Raw genomic sequence first — 18185 nt, 5'->3', positions numbered from 1 at the left:
AAGAGGAGCTGTGGCATGAGGTCCTGCTGGCCACAAATCCAGGCACACTGCTGTGCCCACCAGCCACGTTCAGGCTCCTCCCCGCTGTCAGGAGCTGCCTTTGAGGCTTCAGCTTTTCTTGGTCCTTGCATTTGGCACTTTTGGAAGCTGCTGGCTGTGCTGACAGCTCCTGCCATTCCCAGATAAGCAGGCCTTATCCCTGTGACCTCCTTTTCCCATTGCGTTTGCAAAACAAATACTATTTTCCTGGATCATGGCTGTGTTTCCTCCCCCTGACAGATTATCATTCTTTTAACAAAGACGTCATGCCTTATCCAGGCAGTCCAGCTGAAGTGACAGCCACCTCTGCCTTTTGTCCCCAGGTAGAGGTGAGGGAACACTCAGCTCTACACTACACATATTTCAAGCCTGTAAATGATGAACTGGTCAGGCCAGCCCATTGAAAATCTAGCTCCAGAGAAGGGGGTTGAGCAATTCCAGTCCTCTAAAGGACAACAGCCAGCTGATAAACCGACCGCTTTCCATGAAGTTTCCTAGAGTATGTCTGAGCAGCTCTTTCAGTACCCATCTCACTGCCATTCCAAGCAAAGACATCCCAAAAGATGGGAATGTGGCCACGTTTTCTTTCAGATTTCATCTGCAACAGAAAGCACATCAGTAAGCTCACAGCTCCAGCCTCGTTTTACTTCTCATATGGGACCACAACCAGAGAAATGGGTCGGGTTCCCTCCAGCTGAGCCTTTTGGGGGTTGCCTCTCCATTCCTTGGTGCTGCATAACTCATGCTGAAGTACAGAATATTTAAATGCAGGCGCCGCACCTGGGGCTTTCCCAAATGTGGCACTGACCTCAGAGTACAGGGGGACCAAAGGACGCTATCTGCACCTTATTTCTGCTGGCAGCTGCGAGGGCTGTGTCCCTCAGTGCCTTGCAGGATGGTTTTGAGGCACTTGGCTGCGTTCTGGCGGATGCCCACGAGAGGGCAGGCGAGGATGGAGTTTAGGGAGCGCTAGGAATGAATGATAAAAAAAAAAGAAGGAAGAATCCAGCCTGCACTGTGACGTCTGTTGCTCTTGGGAAAAATCTTAAAATCTTGCACCTGAGGAAGAAATGCTACTGGGAGAGACCTTGACTGGTTGGCATAGGTGAACGTCATGAAATTCAACACGGCAAGTGTGAAGTGCTGCAGCTGGGTTGGAGCAATCTCAAAGACAAACACAGACTGAGTGATGGGATTGAGAGCAGCTGGGGAGGGCTTGAGGGTCAGAAAAACAAATGATCACCACAACCTTAACATGCTCTAGCAGTGTGCGCCTGCTGTTCAGAAAGCCAGGTATATCCTGAGTGATGTTGAGGCTAGCAGGTCAAGGAGGTGATTGCCTTTTTCTGCTCTGTCCTTGTGAGGTCCCACCTGTAGTGCTGTGTTGAGCTCTGGAGTCCCAGCATAAGAAAGATGCCAAGCTGCTGTACCAGGTCCAGAAGAGGCCACAGAGATACTCAGAGATCTCAACATCTCTCCTACGAAGAAAGACTGTGGGAACTGGGCTTGTTCAGCCTAAAGAGAAGACCTTATTATGGCTTTTCAATACTTAAAGGGGCCTATAGAAAAGATGGGGAGGAACTCTTCAACAGGAGATGTGGTGACAGGACAGGGAGTGATGGCTTTAAACTAAAAGATAGGTGATTTAAGTGAGATGTTAGGAGGAAATCTTTCACTCAGAGGTGGTGAGACCCTGGCACAGCTGCCCAGAGAAGCTGTGAATGTCCCATCCCTGGAGGTGCTGAATGGGGCCCTGGGCAACCTGAATTGGGGCAGAGCAACCAACCCATGGCAGGAAGTTGGGACTGTGTGGGATTTAAGGTCCTTTTCACTTGAAAACATTCTGTGAAAGTTTGCAGGCAGAAAGACGTTGATGTCCTGCAGTTTGTCCCTGGCCTTGCTTGGATCTGTTGAAGGGAAAGACCAGCTGTAGCCCGTGGTGGCCAGGAGCAACCAGAAGAATTTCACAGCTCTGGGTCCCAGATCACAGCTTGGCACTACAGTGTGGCTGACTGCTGCAATGTAAGAAGAATGTTTTGTCCCTGCTGTCACGGCAATAATGTGTGGTAAAACTGTTCTGCTCTTGAAAGCAGAGCAGGGAGAGCTTGGAGAGCATTTTGCAGGTGACAGCCGGGGTGGTGAGGTGCAGTAAGAGCTGTTCCTGCAGGCATGGTGACAGCAGAGGGCACACTGTGCAGGCACAGCGCTGAGCGTGCAGCCTGTGCACTCAGCTCAGGCACTGCTGGACTGCTCTGGATTTGTGTAGCAAGCCGGAGGAGAGCTGGGGTAAGGAAGCAGTCATAGGAATTCAATGCAATTCAATCGTCTGCAGAGCTACATGCCCCGCAGCGCTGCTGCAGAAAGAAAGGAATCGAGTCACCCTCGCCACAGACTAACAGTGATGGATTTATCTGGCTGGGGAAAAAAATCTGAACGTGCTGATCCCACAGAGAAGTGGGGGAGTGGGAAGTGGCAGATCTGCACCTTGCTCCTCTTTGTTTAAACCAGAGTCCTGAGGCCATCTGACTGCCTGCATTTCCCATTGCCCAGGAGGAACAGAAGGAGATGCTGCAAAGGTGAACAGGGTAGATGGGCTCCCTTTTTCCTGACCCTCTCAGTTGATTTCCTTCAGGTCAGCACAAGAGGGTTTTCTGGACCAGAGCATATGTTTTCACATTTGGTTAAATTGAATTTTTTCTTTCAGATCTTTTTCTGAAATGGAATGCTGAAACTCTTCTGCTGGAGAACATCAGAATGATTCTTCAGAATTCTGCCTGAGAGCACCAAGAATTTTGATCCTTTCAACGTTTTACCAGGAACAAAGTTCAAATCTAATAGAAGCTCCACCTCAGTCCATTAGAACAAACCAAGACGAACTTTCCAACCAGTGCCCTGGCTCTGCTCTTACCTTTACAAGCTCTGCAACCTCAGCTGAATCCCAGGAGAGAAGAAATGGACAAGGTGGGTGTCAGGGCCTTCCTGAGGCTGCTCTGGCTCAGGGGCCAAGCCATCTCCTGATGGGATGCAGGACCAGAGACAGCAAAGAAGCTTCTGCTTTGCCCCAGTGCTGCGGAATGGCAGAGTCAGAGCCAACCTGTTACTCCAGATCTTGTCTCTGTGTGGCTGGCAGAGTTACAATATGCACAATGTTGATACACCATCAAAATCAGGGATCCCCAGGGGGACCAAGGGTTTCTGCTTGCCTGGGACTAGGCTGCAGGGATCATATATCTAACTACAGCAGCACTGCTCCTAGCCTGAAGCCTCACTGAATGTTACTACTTTGCAGAAGGATGCCTTTCATCCTTCTTCCTTGTGTATGGATATTAAAAAATGAAATTTGAAAGATAGGCAAGGACAGCAGCCAGTGAGGAATAACCTTTTGTTGGGGCTGGATTCCTTGCTGCAAATGGTGAGCTGAGAAGCTTGGATGTGGACAAGGCATTAAGAATGGCTTCTGAAAGCCCCATATGGACTAGAGTGTTACCTCACACCTTTTACACCAGTATGACCACACTGGCCATGGGAGACCTGGGGGTCACTTGCTGCTACTGGCACAGCTATGAAAAGTAGGGGATTTGCTGCTGAGGGGAGGGAAGCCACCCCTAGGAAATGGCTCTTAAAGGTAACTAAGAGGGCCAGGATAGGAGTGGTGTTTAACATCTGTAGTCTTGGACACCTGCCATGCCCAGGGCTGGCCCTGATCCTTTGACTGCAGGAAGGAGGAGTGATGTGCTCAGGTCCAGCTGCTAGTATGGTGATGTGAGAGGTCTGACAGTCATGGCCCTTGGAGCCAGTCTGCTCTTTTTTGGTCTAAATCAGTCCAGTTGCATTCTTTTGCTCCAAAATTTGGGGAAGATGCAGTGGCTGAAATGACGTGTGGCCGCAGATGTCTGCCCAGGGGAATGGATGCACCCTGCAGGGTAGGCAGCATCTGCTCAGCCTGGAGGTCTGCCTAGTTGGGAACCAGTGACCAGCACCAATTTCTCTAGCTGGGCTGTAAAGCAGAGCAGGAACTTTTCCATACGCACTCTTTGTTCCCAGCTCAGCAACGCTGAGGTCAGGGAGTGTGTTGTTAATGGGAGCGTTAATTCAGTACTAACTGGAATAATCCTTCTGGAGGTTTCTGGAGCAGTAGCTCACTCTTTGTTCCCACAAGCCTTTGACTTTCTGCCGCTGGGAATGGGAGGAGGGATGCCCTGACACCACGTGTCTGAGTAGTAGCGGGCCGTTCGCAATTTTCTCTGCTCCTGACACCTGGGACGGGGCTGATGTGGCCCATCCTTCGGGGTGCAGGGAGCCGTCCTTCCAGCAGCTTTGCCCGCTGTGGGCTGCCAGGCAGCCCCCTGGGGATGGGCAGGGAGAGAGGGGGGAGACCAGTGGGACGGAAACGTTCCCGCTGAGATTTTAGTGGCTTTGAACCAGACACCGGGGGAGGGGGGGTTCCCTGAGGGCTCATCAGGAACCTGCACGGCCAAGACATCGCCTGTGCTCTCTTTCCTGAGCTGCGGAGATGTCGCAGAGCCGGGCTCTGTGCGGCAGGCTGAGAGCAGAGCTGCCCCGACGGCGGCCGGAGCAGGTCGGGGACTGTTCGGAGATCTCCGTGAGGACCGGGGAGGCAGAAAGAGCCCCTGGGGGTAGCTCTGCATCCCTCGGTCCACGCTGGAACCGGAGGCAAATCCGCCTTTAAGGGAAGGATTTGCAGCTTCGCCGCTGTGCGGCCGTTTGTTACTCGGCGGGGCGGGAGAGCCGAGCAAAAGAGAAGCTTTGGTACCGGGGCCGTGGGGAGGGCGGTGCACAGCCAGGAACCCCTCACCGCCCCCTGGGGGGGCTTTGAAGCTCGGGGAGGAGAGAACGGATGAGTAGAGTCGAGAACGGGATAAGCAGCGGTTTGGGGAGAAAAACCCTCCGGAGAACGGATGGGGGGAGGAACGCAACCGAGGGGAGCACCGCAGGTGTCTGGCCAGCCCGGGGCAGAGCGGAGCATCCCCGGCCGCGGCCCTCCTCCCCCCCGGGCCGGGCAGAGACCCACCCCCGGCGGCGTGGGGCGAGGGGGGCGCCCCCGCCTTGACGTCAGGAGAAGGGTTTAAAAAGGCGACGGGAGCCGAGGAGATCCCCAACGCCGGAGCCGAGCAGCAGCGGAGCCGTCAGCTCTTCCCCGCCGCCTCCTGCCCGAGCCCGACCCGCCGGCGAGATGCTGTCGTGCCGCCTGCAGTGCGCCCTGGCCCTGCTCTCCATCGCCCTGGCCGTCGGCACCGTCTCGGCCGCCCCCTCGGACCCGCGGCTCCGGCAGTTCCTGCAGAAGTCCCTGGCTGCCGCCGCCGGGAAGCAGGTGAGAGCCCCGCGACGGGACGGACGCCCCGCTGGAGCCCCCGGCACCCTCGCTGCAGAACCCCGCTCCCCCTCCACGCAGTCCGCTTCTCCTCCTGCTTCCCTCTGCAGACCCTCCTTCTCCCCCTGATAACCCGTAGCAGAATCCTGGGTTCCCCGTTGCAAACCCCTCTGGTTTCCCTCTGGACACCCTGGTGCTATCCGTGCAGATTCTTCACCAGAGCTCCTCGGTGTCCCCCACTCCACATTCGGGTTGCTCGCTGCAGAGCCCGGTTCCCTGATAGCTCCCTGGTTCCCTGCCAGAGCTGAGCTTTATGACTAGGGGCAGGAAGGTAAGACCACTCTTCCAGCACATCCTACTGGGGGATAAGGAGCAGCTGCTGCCAAGACAGAGAGCAGAGCCCCTGGGGAAGCTTTCCAGGGCGCTGAACCAAGGTTGCGCTGCAGGGGAATGTCTTCTGCTATACAAAGGAACAGTAGGACTTGGAGGGATGAGAGAGAAAATCACCCATGATGAGTGCCCCCACTCAGCTTCCCCTGTGAGCTTTTTCTCTTGCTGCACAGCATCCCTGCCGAGTCTGTCTTCAGTGCCAGACCAGCAGTGAGGAAAGGGGTTGTGGGGTGTTGTAGGGTGGTGCTGGGATGAGCTCCTTCCTGGCGCAGCCAGGACGGGGAACTCCTCACTGCACCAGGTAGGTATCAGCGCTCTGCTCTATTCTGTAGCCACAGCTGCTCGAAGGCAGCTGCCGAGCTGAGCTCCTGCGGAGCCGTGTCCATCCATGGGCACAAAGGAGGTGAGCCCCCAGTAGCCAAAGAATAACTGTGATCTCTCTCTTGCTTTCTCTCTCCTCTCCCCAAGGAATTGGCCAAGTACTTTTTGGCAGAACTGCTCTCAGAGCCAAGCCAGACAGAAAATGAAGCTCTGGAGTCGGAGGACTTGTCCCGAGGGGCCGAGCAGGACGAAGTGAGACTGGAGCTGGAGCGTTCAGCCAACTCAAACCCCGCGCTGGCTCCCCGGGAACGCAAAGCGGGCTGCAAGAACTTCTTCTGGAAAACTTTCACATCCTGTTAGCTTTTGAAACCCACCTGTCCTCCCCATCCACCCCTGCCTTCTTCCTATTCCCCCGCCCTGAGCAGAATCTTCACCACGAGAGGCGAAGACTGTAAATACACGGTCCACGGTTATGGTGAAAGTAAACACACAAGGAATATTTGAGTTTGATTTCGAGTTGTTTTAATAAAACTTTCAGTTCCAATTGTACACGATTTGCTTGAGTTGTGATTTCTGACTAGTTCTTTGATGACATGCACTCTGCGATTCTTTCAGATGTACTATTTTTAATTCTTTGTTGCAATAAATTTTATGTTTCGAACAGTGATGCTGAGACTGGCTGGTCACTGAGAAAAGCTACATCCCCTCGCTCAGCCTTCTTGTCTTGGAAACACTGCCTGTCTCAGGGCAAAACCAGCGAGCAGTAGCGCAGCCTCTGCACACACATGCACACAAATGCACAGGCACAATTTCTCTAAGTGAATTTTTTTGCTGCAGTCTTTCTATGGTACCCAGACACTCTTTTAAACATCAAATCCCTGTAATTAGGGTTGAGTCAAATGCACAGCGCTGCTGGTTTGGCTGATCTAGAGGATTTACACCCAACACCACAGTAAATCACAGCTGCACGTTTGCAGAGATGGGATCGTAGAAGAGGATCACAGTACAGGCTCACCCCATGCATACCTTATTCCCTCCTCACTCACAAACACTGAAATGTTTTCTTACCTTTATTCCTTGCACCATCCCCAACAAAATCCATCTGATATTCCCTTGGAAAGTTCTCCTTTGTTCCACTGCATCCCTGTAAAGGCGCAATATTAAGCCTGCATTATCAGTATCTCTTCATCTGTAAATTGGTACAGTGGTTTTCTACCCATTATGAATTAAAGGCAACATTTAAAGTGTCAGCTGAGCAGGAGATAGCATCAAGAAAAAGACACATCTCAATGGAAGAGAATTTCTTTGTGCTTTTCCAGCTTATCTTCCTAGACGCACTGGTTTCTGACATGCAGTCGTTGGAGAGCTGGAGATGTGGGGAACAAGTGTCACTTTGATGAGAAATTCATCACTAAGGAGTAAAGATAACAAATATTTTGCATGCGTTGTATCTGAAAGAAAGCTGCAAAATGAGGGGGGTGCAGAGCAGATCACGGGCACAAGCCTGACCCCCATGGAGGAGGATTCTCCCAGTGGAGAAGGCATTGAGTCCCCCTGGTCTGTGCTGGAGGCAGCTCAGATGGGCACAGCTACTGTGCCAACTCTGCACCTCCTCCCCCTGCACCTCCCCGCTCATGGCTGAGCTGAGGGCTTTGCAGGCACAGAGGGACAGGTGCCACAGCACTGACACTCCCAGCACTTGTGGGAACTGAAGAAGGAACCCCAGGTACTGGCACTGAGGGCATACGTTGGTACCTCCCTTCTCTCTGATGGGTGCAGCTGGGCAGGGTGCAGCATTAACTCACCCCCGGGTGGAGACAGATGGTGGCCGTTGTGCAAAAGGTAAAGGGAAGAGATTAGGGGAGCTCCGGTGGTGCTGATCAATTCCCAGCCCTAAAAGCAGACGGGGGGGGGGGGGGGGAGAATGGGGTTCTTATTGAATGCATGGAGGAAGATAGAGGGGAGGATGCTAGCCCTAGGTCTTTATTGGATTCCTTGGCTGTTGCACTTCCTAAAGGGTGCAAGTTTCTGGGGCCTCTGCAAAGCAGAGATCTCCTCATCCCTGGGCATTCACTGATGTCTTGACTGAGGATCCACTTAGCCTTCAAAAAGCAGCAGTTCTTCTGTGTTGAGGTGGCTTCAGAAGTGCAGCTACGGGAATAGGAAGGAGGTGGTGGGATCAGGGCTTGAATATTCTTAAATCGTTTCCTTTTTGCTTGAGGTTTTTTTCTTGGTTGCTATGCTTGGGCAGTGCTTTTGAAAGGAGCTTAATCCTGCCAGTTGCTGGAATGGAACCCATCACCAACAAGGATACAGGTGATCCAGAATTAGACGAAGTGATTTACTTTCTGCACTAGCCTGTTTCAGCACTACAGCACTAGTAATCCTGGGCACTGTGAGCTGTGCAAATAGATGCCTAGAGATACCCTTGCTTTGCTGAGCTAAAAAGACAAGAAAGGTTTATTGCTTCCCTTTGATATGTGAGAATTATGGGCTAAAGAAATGAAGTGGCTGTATGTAATCCCTTGTCACACAGCCACCAAGCAGTGCCCTGGACTGGGAAGACTCTTGCTGGGTGAGGTTGAATGTGGGATGACAGCACACGGCGGGGTCAGCCTCCAGGGGCTGGAGCTGCCGAAGTGGGGGCAGCATTTGAGAGAGGATTTTTAGCCTCAGCTCCATGGAGAAGCAGCCTCTGCACTGGCCTCAGGGAGACTGAGGGCTGTGGTGCCCCATGCTCAGCTGATTCATCTCCTCTCTTGCACTCAATGACGTGGGCACACCCAGAGCAGTCCCCATTGAAGATTCATCTCAGGTTCTGCAGCAGAACGTCAGTGAGAAGCCTCATAAAAGGATGTGGAACTGGATGCCAGATTTCCAACATCTGACAAAGAAACCCACCTGGATGGGGCCTCTTCCCTCACCACTCCAGCTGCAAGTAGGTGCTATGCTGTGCTGCGGGAGGGAATGCTCCTGTCCTCTGCCCTGACACAACCAGGCCTGCAGAGATGCTCCCAGCCCTCTTGTGCCCATCCCTCAGCCCTTGTTAGGCTGCATCCCCTGGATATGGAGCAGAGTCAGAGAATCCCTCCCAGCCCCATGCTCAGCTCAGTGCTATGGTGCCCAAGGTACAGCATTTCCTCCCTTATACAGCTCAGGGTTTTGCCTTCAAGGGAAAGATTGTTCTTCCCCTCAGGCTGGGCCTTAAGGAAGAAAAGGATCCTCCTAGAAACTGGCTGTTGTGTTTGCAAGGCTCTTTCCTCTGGCAATTATGTTGTTGTTTATCATCTGTGTGAATTCCTTACTCAGTTGTTCAAAACCTCTCAGCAGGAATAGTGGGGGCAGAGGGAGGAGGGCTATGTCCACTTAAAGGCTCAGGGGACCCTATGTTACATCTTGGTGGCACTTGGGCACAATGTATAGCAATTACCATTTCCAGGCTACTGGGAGGCTGCATCTTCCTTAGCCTGAATAACCCGCTCTTAAGGGGCAGTGAGGGCTGGAGGTCATGCTGCTGGCTCAGACCCACCTGCAGAAGAGCAGGGTCTGCTGTGGCTCTTTAAGGAGGCAGCCTGGGCATGGCACCGACCTCATGAGTTCCATCACTCGTGGTTGGCTGCTCCGGGTGGTGGTCCATTGGTAATGGTTGGGACCCCCACAGTCAACCCTTGCTCAGACACATAGAGAGATTAGGAGCAACCAACATGGATGAACCAGAGCCTTCACTAAAGGAATGCAAGGAAAAGGCAGAAGCTGTACTCCCTGACACCTGCATTCAATGCTTAGAAAGACATAACTGGGATGAGCAGGTGTGCAGCATGGATGTGATTCAGAAGGCAAGTAGTGGTGGATGCCCTTGCCTTCAGGCAGAGGGAGGGCAGGAGTGGAAACAGGAAGGAAAATGGAAGGGGAGCACTGGGGAGGCTCTCTGTCAGGGAGTGCTTTGATGTTACAGAGCTTAATGCTGGGAATGACAAGGTCAAATCTTTATGGTATGTGTGTCCAATCTTTTGGCTTCCCTGGCCTGCACTGAGTGAAGAGGAACTGCCTTGGGCCACGTGGGTCACTCTAAAAGTAATGCCTCCTATTTATTTCCATGGAAACTACTGCAGGTACAAAGAGCACGGTGACACTGTTTGATAGAGCAAATCCTCAGCTACAGAACCCTATTTTTCAACATAGTCATTACCATTAGCTGTGCATTTTTTCCAGCAATGAACAAGAGCCTGCGTGCCACACTGCATGTAACAGTCTGTACCAGTGGAAGTGACTTGCTGTCTCCACTGCTGAAACCTTGTCAGACTGTCCCTCTGCTGCCCTCTTTTCCATGGCAACGAAATGTAACGCTGTTGGTGAGAAGGTTCAACCTCAACTGCCATACCACCAGTATCCACCTCTGACACCGGGGGACAACGTAATAAAGTAGAAGGTATTACTTTTGGAGTAGCCTTCATATGTAGTATATAACATGGTTAATTTAAGTAAGTAACAAAATTTATTTTAATGTTTAGTACTTTCAATTAAAAAATGAAAAAAGAGGGCAACAAAAAACATAACTAGTAGGGTGTGCGACCTTATTTTTAGTGGAACTGATGCATCAGCCTAGTTCCATGGTACTGGCTGCAATTCCTAATGAGTTCTCAAGGTGCTCATCAGTGATTTTTGGATGAAATTTTATTCTTCCTGTGCTTCATCCTTAACAATAATTGTTCACTGATGTATCCACTGCCAAAAAAAAAGTGGTGCCATGAATAAGATGTGACTGTGAAGTGAGGGATATTTTTTCTTGTAAGAGAGGTCTCAAAGTCTGGTAAGGAGTCATGATCAGGTTTTTGAGCCGAATATCTGATTGCAGCTCTGTACATGCAATTCGAAAATTTGCAGATAATGTATTTATGTTGAAATAGGCTGAAAATAGAGTTGCAAATTTACCAAAAAAAGATATTTTTTTCAGCAATCTCGTAACCTATTTTCAAAGTCCTTTATCAAAATGTAAAGCAAGGCTGTATATTCTTCTCTTTCCACAGGGCTGTTCAGCAAGTGTGTTAAAATACATACAATTATTTCCTGTATTTTGAATTATGCCCTTGCCATGCTGTGGTTTCAGCCCAGACAGCATTAATAGGGGAAAGTCATGGAGCAGATCACTTTGAGTATGCTTATGCATTATGCGTGGAACAGTCAGGAGACCAGGCCTAGCCAACAGGGGTTCATGAAAGGCACGTCATGCTTGACCAACCTATTGATCTTCTATGACCAAGTGATCCATGTAGTGGGTGAGGGAAGAGCCGTGGATGTGATTTGCCTAGTAGAACCTTTGACTCTGTTTCCCACAACTTTCTCCTGGAGAAGCTGGCAGCCCATGGCTTGGACAGGTCTACTCTTTGCTGGGTAAAAAGCTGGCAGGTCCAGGGAGTGGTGGTGAATGGAGTTAAATCCAGCTGGTGGATGTACACTTGTGGTGCTGGTCCTCAGGGGTCAGTACTGGGGCCAGCGTTGTTTATTATCTTTATTGATGATCTGGATGAGGGGATTGAGTGTATGCTCAGTAAGTTTGCAGATGACTCCAAGCTGTCATCTGGGAGGAACTGTTGATCTGTCTGAGGGTAGGAAGGCCCTCCAGAGAGATCTGTATAGGCTTGATCAATGGATTGAGGTGAAGGGGATGATCTGCAACAAGACCAAGTGTTGGGTTCTGCATTTTGGTCATAACAACTCCATGCATCACTACAGGCATCACAGGGGCAGAGTGACTGGAAATCTGTTTGGAGCACAGGGATCTGGGGGGTGTTGGTTGACAGCTGGCTGAAAATGAGCTATCTGGAGCACAAGTCTTGTAGTGGCTAAGGAAACTGGGATTGTTTACTATGGAGATGAGGAGGTTCAGGGATGTATCAGAGCAAGCAAGCCCTTCTTCTCACACACATCAATGGGCAGGTGGTATGAAGCTCTAGTCAATAATGGAACAAATCTGACATGTGTAACAGGGGTTATCTGGGAGCTGGCACTGTAGACATGCAGACCCCAGGAAAATGTCTGAGTTTCTGCTTTTGTTGCTGTTTTTCAGAAGAGGAAAGAGTGGGAGAGTGGTACTGGAGGAGCACAGGTCCCAGCTGAGAAGTGTCAGAAGAGTGCATGTCCCTGGGCAGGGCACAGCTCAGGCCTGGGCTCAAGTGAGTGTGCAGAGAATGACTGCTTCCCCACATAGTTCAGGGGGATGATGCCCTTCCCAGCCAAGGAAGACCTATGTCTTAGAACTTGGAGAGTACTCAGCAAGGAGCTGTTTGAAGATGTCAAAACAGCATCTCTGCATTTCTGTGATAGGCACTAGCTCTTACAAACTGATCAGGTGCAAAAGCTGTCATAGGAAATAAGAAAAGCCATTTCTGTTTAGGTAAAACTAGTAAGATGTAGACTTTTACACCCAACTCTGTGAAGCAGAAAAAGTTCAAGAGCAGAGTTGCTGTGGACATCCACAGAACATCAGTGCCTAATCCCAATTCAGCCCTTCCACATTGCCCAAGGAGCACTCTGCTGCTTTCATTGTATACGCCCTTGATTTGTCTTTGACTTTCCTCTTGTCTGTAAGTTCCTGTAGGTAGCAGCCCCCAGAATTTTGTTCTGTAGAACTGTAAACACTGTAAGGATATCTGCTAAATTACAAAGCTTATTTTCAGGTAGTTGTTTCAGCCAATACCATTTTTTAATTAAAATGCATTTTAAAATGGTCTGAGCATTGGCCAACAAAAAAAATATATATATACCCTAGAGATCTCCAAGTTCTCTGAATGGCCAAAATGTCTTGTTTGCTGCAGGCTGTAATTGACTCCGCTGCTGCAGGGTCACACAGAGTTAGAAACTCTGCCCTCTTCACACAGAGCCATACCTGCCCTGGGGCTGCTCCAGGGCACATGAAATCAGTGCCTGGTATGACCACATCCATTTGCTGGCTGGGTAACTGGAGAAGAGACAACGTGGCTGAAGTGTCTATGGGTTTTTATTCTTTGATTCCTTCCTGCTTTGTCCTTGGGTTGCTCTTTCTTTGTGCTGAAGGACTTTAACTGCTTTGAGGCTGGAGGAGAGCAATGTAGCTCAAATTCAGTATAAATGTGTGACCATGACATTGCCATCCAATTGCACATTCATACCCATGTTGAACAGTGAGGCCAAGCAAATGGATGTGGTGTTCCAGGAGATTTCCTACAATGGTGGTCTCCCATTTGGCTGGCTAACCAGTCCCTCATAAGCAGATGCTTTTATATCTTCCTCTCCATTGGCTGCAGGAAATGCTCTGTAAGAATGCATGAGCATCATTCCAGCACAGTTATCAGGGAGTGCTTTCTAGCTACTGGCCTGTCATTCTGTCCACACTGGTTGTTGCCCTTGCAGAAGTTGCAGAGACTGTAGGAAATGGGGGAAAGTCAGGCATTCCAATCCCTTCAGCATTTGCCAAGCAGACAGACTGCTCCCTGGAGTCCTGCAAGAGCAAGTGAGCTTGCATATTTGCCATACGTTGTTACGTGTACCCATCAGTGTCCAGTGGGAGTATCTGCTCCAGCCAACAAGGTGATGATCTACAAAGTACTCTTCCTTGTGCCTCCTTGTGCCTGAAAACAGCAGGTAGTGGGGTTTTGTGGTCTAACGTGTTTAGGTGCACATTTTGGATTTTACCCAACAATCACGTTTATGCTCATGATGCTAAGGAAGAGAGCAACATCTGAAAATATGATTTGCTTTCAGGGCATGACCTATTTCCAGTACAGACAGCTCAGCCTGCCAGAAAACCCTGCCTTCTTATTAGGGGGTCTGAAGAACACAGGGGGCCACAGATATCACTAGTGAAGCAGTGCTTAAGGAATCGGTCCTACTTACACAGGAGGAAACCTCAGGGTCCTGAGATGATCTGGTCACCACTATGGGTTTACTATGGTTTTCTCAAGGACAGTTCCATCTTCCTCCATTCCACTTCACCGCCAACCATCATCATCCTCTACAGCTGTGGGGAAGAGCAAATAGCAAAAAAAGTGCTGGGGTCGGTAGGTGAAAAAGAAGAGCTGTGAATTGCTCAGGAGGGGAGAGCTGACGGGTACCTTTTGCTCTTTCCTGGTTCAGGTCAAACTCCCTCTTCCATTTGCTGGAATCGTGACCAAACTGCACGCTCAGGAGACAGCAGGGTCAGGGAGATCAAAGAATTATAAATAAATGCAGTATAAACAAATCAATCAGAGAGATAAAACATTAGACAGAGCCACACTAATTAAAAATATAATAATCCACATAACGGACATTTGTTTTAAATGGTGCAATTACAGCTTTTAATCATCTTGGTTTAAATTAACGGCAGCAGCAAAGTGGCTGTGCAAACGTGTTCCCTGTAATGAACTGATATTAGAAAGCCAGCTCGCTGATCTCTCCCTCTCTCAGGCTAATTCTCCCTCCGCTTGTTGTAAAATAACCTTTTGATGTCGTTTTCTTGTGGAGTCTTGAAGATGAAGACACAGTATCAGAGCTAAATTAAATCTCCTTCACATATTTCTCTTCTTTCAAGCTGTAAAAATTGCTGGTATCAGTCATTCAGTCTCTAGTGCTGACGCAACCACACTCGAGGAGAACATCTGGGGGCCCCAAGAGTCATTATAAGGAGAATAAAATCCTATACTACAATCAGTCAGCAATTAAAAGACAGGATGCAGGAGGGCTGATCCTGCAAGATGGTCAACTTGTGATCCTCTGGGTCTCTTTTCTTCTTCTCTGAGTAGGTGAAGAGGAGGCTAGAAAGTTCCTAAATCTGCTCCTACCCATGCAAATGGTCTTGGAAGTAGATCCTTCGGGTTCGGATCTATGCAGAAGTCACAGGTTTAGTACCTGCTCACAGCCAGGTCTGTGGCATTAGAGGGCTGCTCCTGAACTTGGCCCTGGTGTTTGAACAGCTATGGTGTGGCTGAAGGCTACGTGTGGTGTATGAGGTGGTGCCCCCATAGGAGAGGGGCTCAGTGTTGCCGCCACCAAATCAAAGGCATGGAATCTCTGTGTCCTGCTCAGTTCTAACCTACTGAAGCAATGCCTCTTACCTCTCCTTAGCAATCTGCATGTTTTTCCCCACAAATGTGTAACTACAGCTGCCCTATAAAAGCAGAAGAGCTTTCCTACAGAAGAGCTCAGTGCCTACCAGCCAAGATGCCAGCCAGTGCTCAATGCAATGACAGAAGTGAGGAAATTGATGAAGTCAAAGCCATCCGGATAAATCTGTCTCAAGGTGGGTTTAAACCAGCTGCCCAAAAGAGATGAATCTCCACTGCCTGCAGAAAGAGCTCAAGGAGCTCCCAGCAGTCAGTCCCACACATCACGCTGGTGACAGCACAGTGCTGGTCTTGCTCCCTGCATTAGGATGCGTCACGTCTCAGCTGGGTGTCCTTATGGGCTGCAAGGGATTAAAAAAGCACCAAGCAAACAGGGAAAAATAGTCATTTTGGAACCGTGGAAAGATTTCTGCATGGGAAATGTGCAGGGAGAGCATCCATGTGAGTGTGTGCATGTGTGTGTGCCTACACACATTTCTGCCTGCGAAAGTCACGGCTCCGGAGCTGCTCACCCACCCACTGCTGGGTTTTGGCCATTGCCACCAGGCACAATCACCGACCTGTGTGCGTTGTTCCGAGCACGCAATTAAAACCAGGAGCCCTTTGCAAAGAGGATTTTGTCTTGCTAATTAGCACCAAACCCTCTTCATTTTCCTGTTTACCCAAAGAGTGTGCAAACACAGAGCAAGAGAGTCACACAGTCTTGAGTGCCGCAATGGGCAATGCAATTACCTGTCCTGCACATTAGGATTAATAAATATTAGCTTTACTTGCGTTTTTACTGTCCACCTAAGATGGAAACAATGAGCTTTGCTACTTAATCAAATTAGAACCATAAAATAATTTCCCTTTTAGAAGGTTCACTTCTGTTTCTCTGGCAATTAACGCTGATGATTTGAGTCCCATCTTTAAAACATTTTGAAACTGGGAAAATGGCAGAAATGCCACAGTGCATTAATGGAGCCATAATACACATCAGGTAATAAAGCTTGGAGAGCCTGTTTACTCAGAGTACTCTAATTATTTGAGAGCTTTCTTTAATAAAAGACAACAAATTCAACATGTGAAAATTTTTATCTCATTTGAATTAATTTTTAAAAACAAACGGGGAAAAAAAGAGAAAGAAAAAAGAAAAAAGAAGCACCCTTTTGAAGTGTTGCTTTGAAATTCCCTGCAGACAGATCAAGCCCCAGGCAGACACGAGGAGAAAATTCCTCCTCCTGTTTTTTCTCCTGCTTTTATTGCTTTGGGGTGGGCAGGGCTGAGGGGCCAGGTGGGGGTTGGAGCGTCATACAGTCACCCTGACACCCCCCAGGGCATCAGTGCCATCCTATCATGGACCCTTCACGGAGCTGCAGGAGATGGACACTGCCTGGTCTGAGAGCTGACAACTGCTTCACTTCTTTCAGCACAGCCTCGCAAGCGTTCCTCAGCTGTGGCTGTGGCCGCAGAGCAGTCAGCATTGCATGGAAAGAACCGAATGGCTGATAGCGGTGAGAGAAAACACAGCCACGTCCTTGCAGTCTGCCTCCAGCACTGCCTGGTGAGGGTTTCTCACCACTTCCCTGCAGCTTCATGAGTTCTGTGCAGAACCAGCCCCCGGATCGCATGGCCTGATTTTTCCAAAGCTGTCCATGGATCGCTTCACCAGTCAAGTGTATCTGCAATGCTGTACAAGCCAAGATAAATTTGCCCCAAAAGTAATAAGTTTTCAATTACTTTCATTATTCCTTGCTCAACGCAAGAACAGCACAGCACCTCTTGAGGGAGCAGCCAAGTATTCCTCTCCAGGGTGCATATTTATTATTTTAAGAATCATTTAATTTTCCATCTGAACATAAGGGGCAAATATAGGTCCTGAATGACTCCAGGGCCCTATTCAACACCATGCCGTGTTATCCATCATGGCAATTACACAGTAATCTATCTCTGAGAAACTTCGATAGGCAGCTCAGAGAGCATTTGAGGTACCTGGCATGGCTCACTGCTTTGGGAACCCAAGAAGGTGTCACACACGGGCAGCCTGGCTTTCCAAGGCTTCCATAGCAGCTGCCTGCCCCATGCACGTCTGTCCAGGGACAAGAAGTCCAAGAGGATCCCCTCAGTGCTGCCACTACTTGTGTCCACAGTCAGCAGCTATGGCAGCACAGCAAACCTCAGAATGTCCTGCATTTCTGCACTGGAAAAATCCACAGGAAAGCTTCTGAGATATAGATTCAGGGCAGAAATTTATGAGATAAGCTCAAACCTGGCGTGCTTGGAGCCAGACCTACCCATGAGGCCAAGATGGAAATGATGAGCAGTCTGAATGATGCTCTGCTGAGGAGCTCTCCACACAGCTCGTGGGAGCCAACCTGAAAATTTGGCTAATTGGAAAATCATCTCAAATGGCTGTGGAAGTAAAGAGCCACTCCTGAATTATCACTGCTCAGAGAACCATTACTAACAGGGAAGCAGAGAAAAGATATCTCATGCATTTGTGTTCCCTGCTATTTTTTCCTCTATTCAACTGGTTAAAAATATTTCTTCACAGTTCTTCAAATTATCACAAGCCTGGAAATGCCTACCTGCTGCCTCATTTAGGAAATAGCCCCTACAGTGCCAAAAAGCATATGGGTCACTCAGCTCCAAAGTCCTCATCATTCCCATATTCCTCGTGCTTTTCTCCATTAAACTGTCCAAGGGATTCAGCTTTGCTTTTGATCATTAAAGAATCATTAAAGTTGGAAAAGATCATCAAGCCCAGCCTCAACTCATCACCATCATGCCCACTAAACCACGTTCCTCAGTGCCACATGTTTCTTGATGACTGGGCCACTTCTGTGCCTAGATCCTCCCATTTCTAGGGGTTCAGCTCTGTGCACCAAAACATTTGATGGGGTATTTTGAAACAAAAGTTAATGTCTGACAGGACAAATGTGACTGTGCCAAGCACCGCCCCAGCTCTGCTGAGGTTTGCCAGACTCATGTTCTCCTTTATCTCACTGCACTCCCGCAGCACAAAATACTTTGAGCTTGGGGAG

General features: G+C 49.5%; 1 protein-coding gene and 1 long non-coding RNA gene across 3 annotated transcripts; both read left to right on the top strand.

Moving 5' to 3' along the window:
- Positions 1 to 4518: 4518 nt before the first annotated feature.
- Positions 4519 to 6749, top strand: SST (somatostatin). The gene is made up of 2 exons (XM_048954649.1): positions 4519 to 5371; positions 6230 to 6749. Exons 1-2 carry the CDS (start codon positions 5234 to 5236, stop codon positions 6440 to 6442), a joined length of 351 nt encoding a protein of 116 aa, XP_048810606.1. The 5' UTR covers positions 4519 to 5233; the 3' UTR covers positions 6443 to 6749.
- Positions 6750 to 8018: 1269 nt separating this feature from the next.
- Positions 8019 to 15961, top strand: LOC125697443 (uncharacterized). Of its 2 annotated transcripts, XR_007378793.1 has the most exons (4): positions 8019 to 8398; positions 8870 to 9020; positions 10295 to 10511; positions 12150 to 15961. It is a non-coding gene; the product is annotated as an uncharacterized LOC125697443 (long non-coding RNA). The 2 variants fall into 2 exon arrangements; XR_007378792.1 differs by having other exon boundaries at positions 8019 to 9020.
- The last annotated feature ends 2224 nt before the right edge of the window (positions 15962 to 18185 follow it).

Source organism: Lagopus muta, chromosome 9 (assembly GCF_023343835.1).
Source record: "Lagopus muta isolate bLagMut1 chromosome 9, bLagMut1 primary, whole genome shotgun sequence".
In the NCBI taxonomy this organism is placed as follows: Eukaryota; Metazoa; Chordata; class Aves; order Galliformes; family Phasianidae; genus Lagopus; species Lagopus muta.
Note: the sequence above shows the minus strand (reverse complement) of the source record. Positions and strands in the feature narration are given on the sequence as shown.

What these genes read in the sequence shown, in the direction of transcription:
- SST (XM_048954649.1), top strand. Translation starts at nt 5,234, where the DNA reads ATGCTGTCGTGCCGCCTGCAGTGCGCCCTGGCCCTGCTCTCCATCGCC. An exon ending in CTGCCGCCGCCGGGAAGCAG is followed by an intron (nt 5,372 to 6,229) that starts GTGAGAGCCCCG and finishes CCTCTCCCCAAG; the next exon opens with GAATTGGCCAAGTACTTTTT.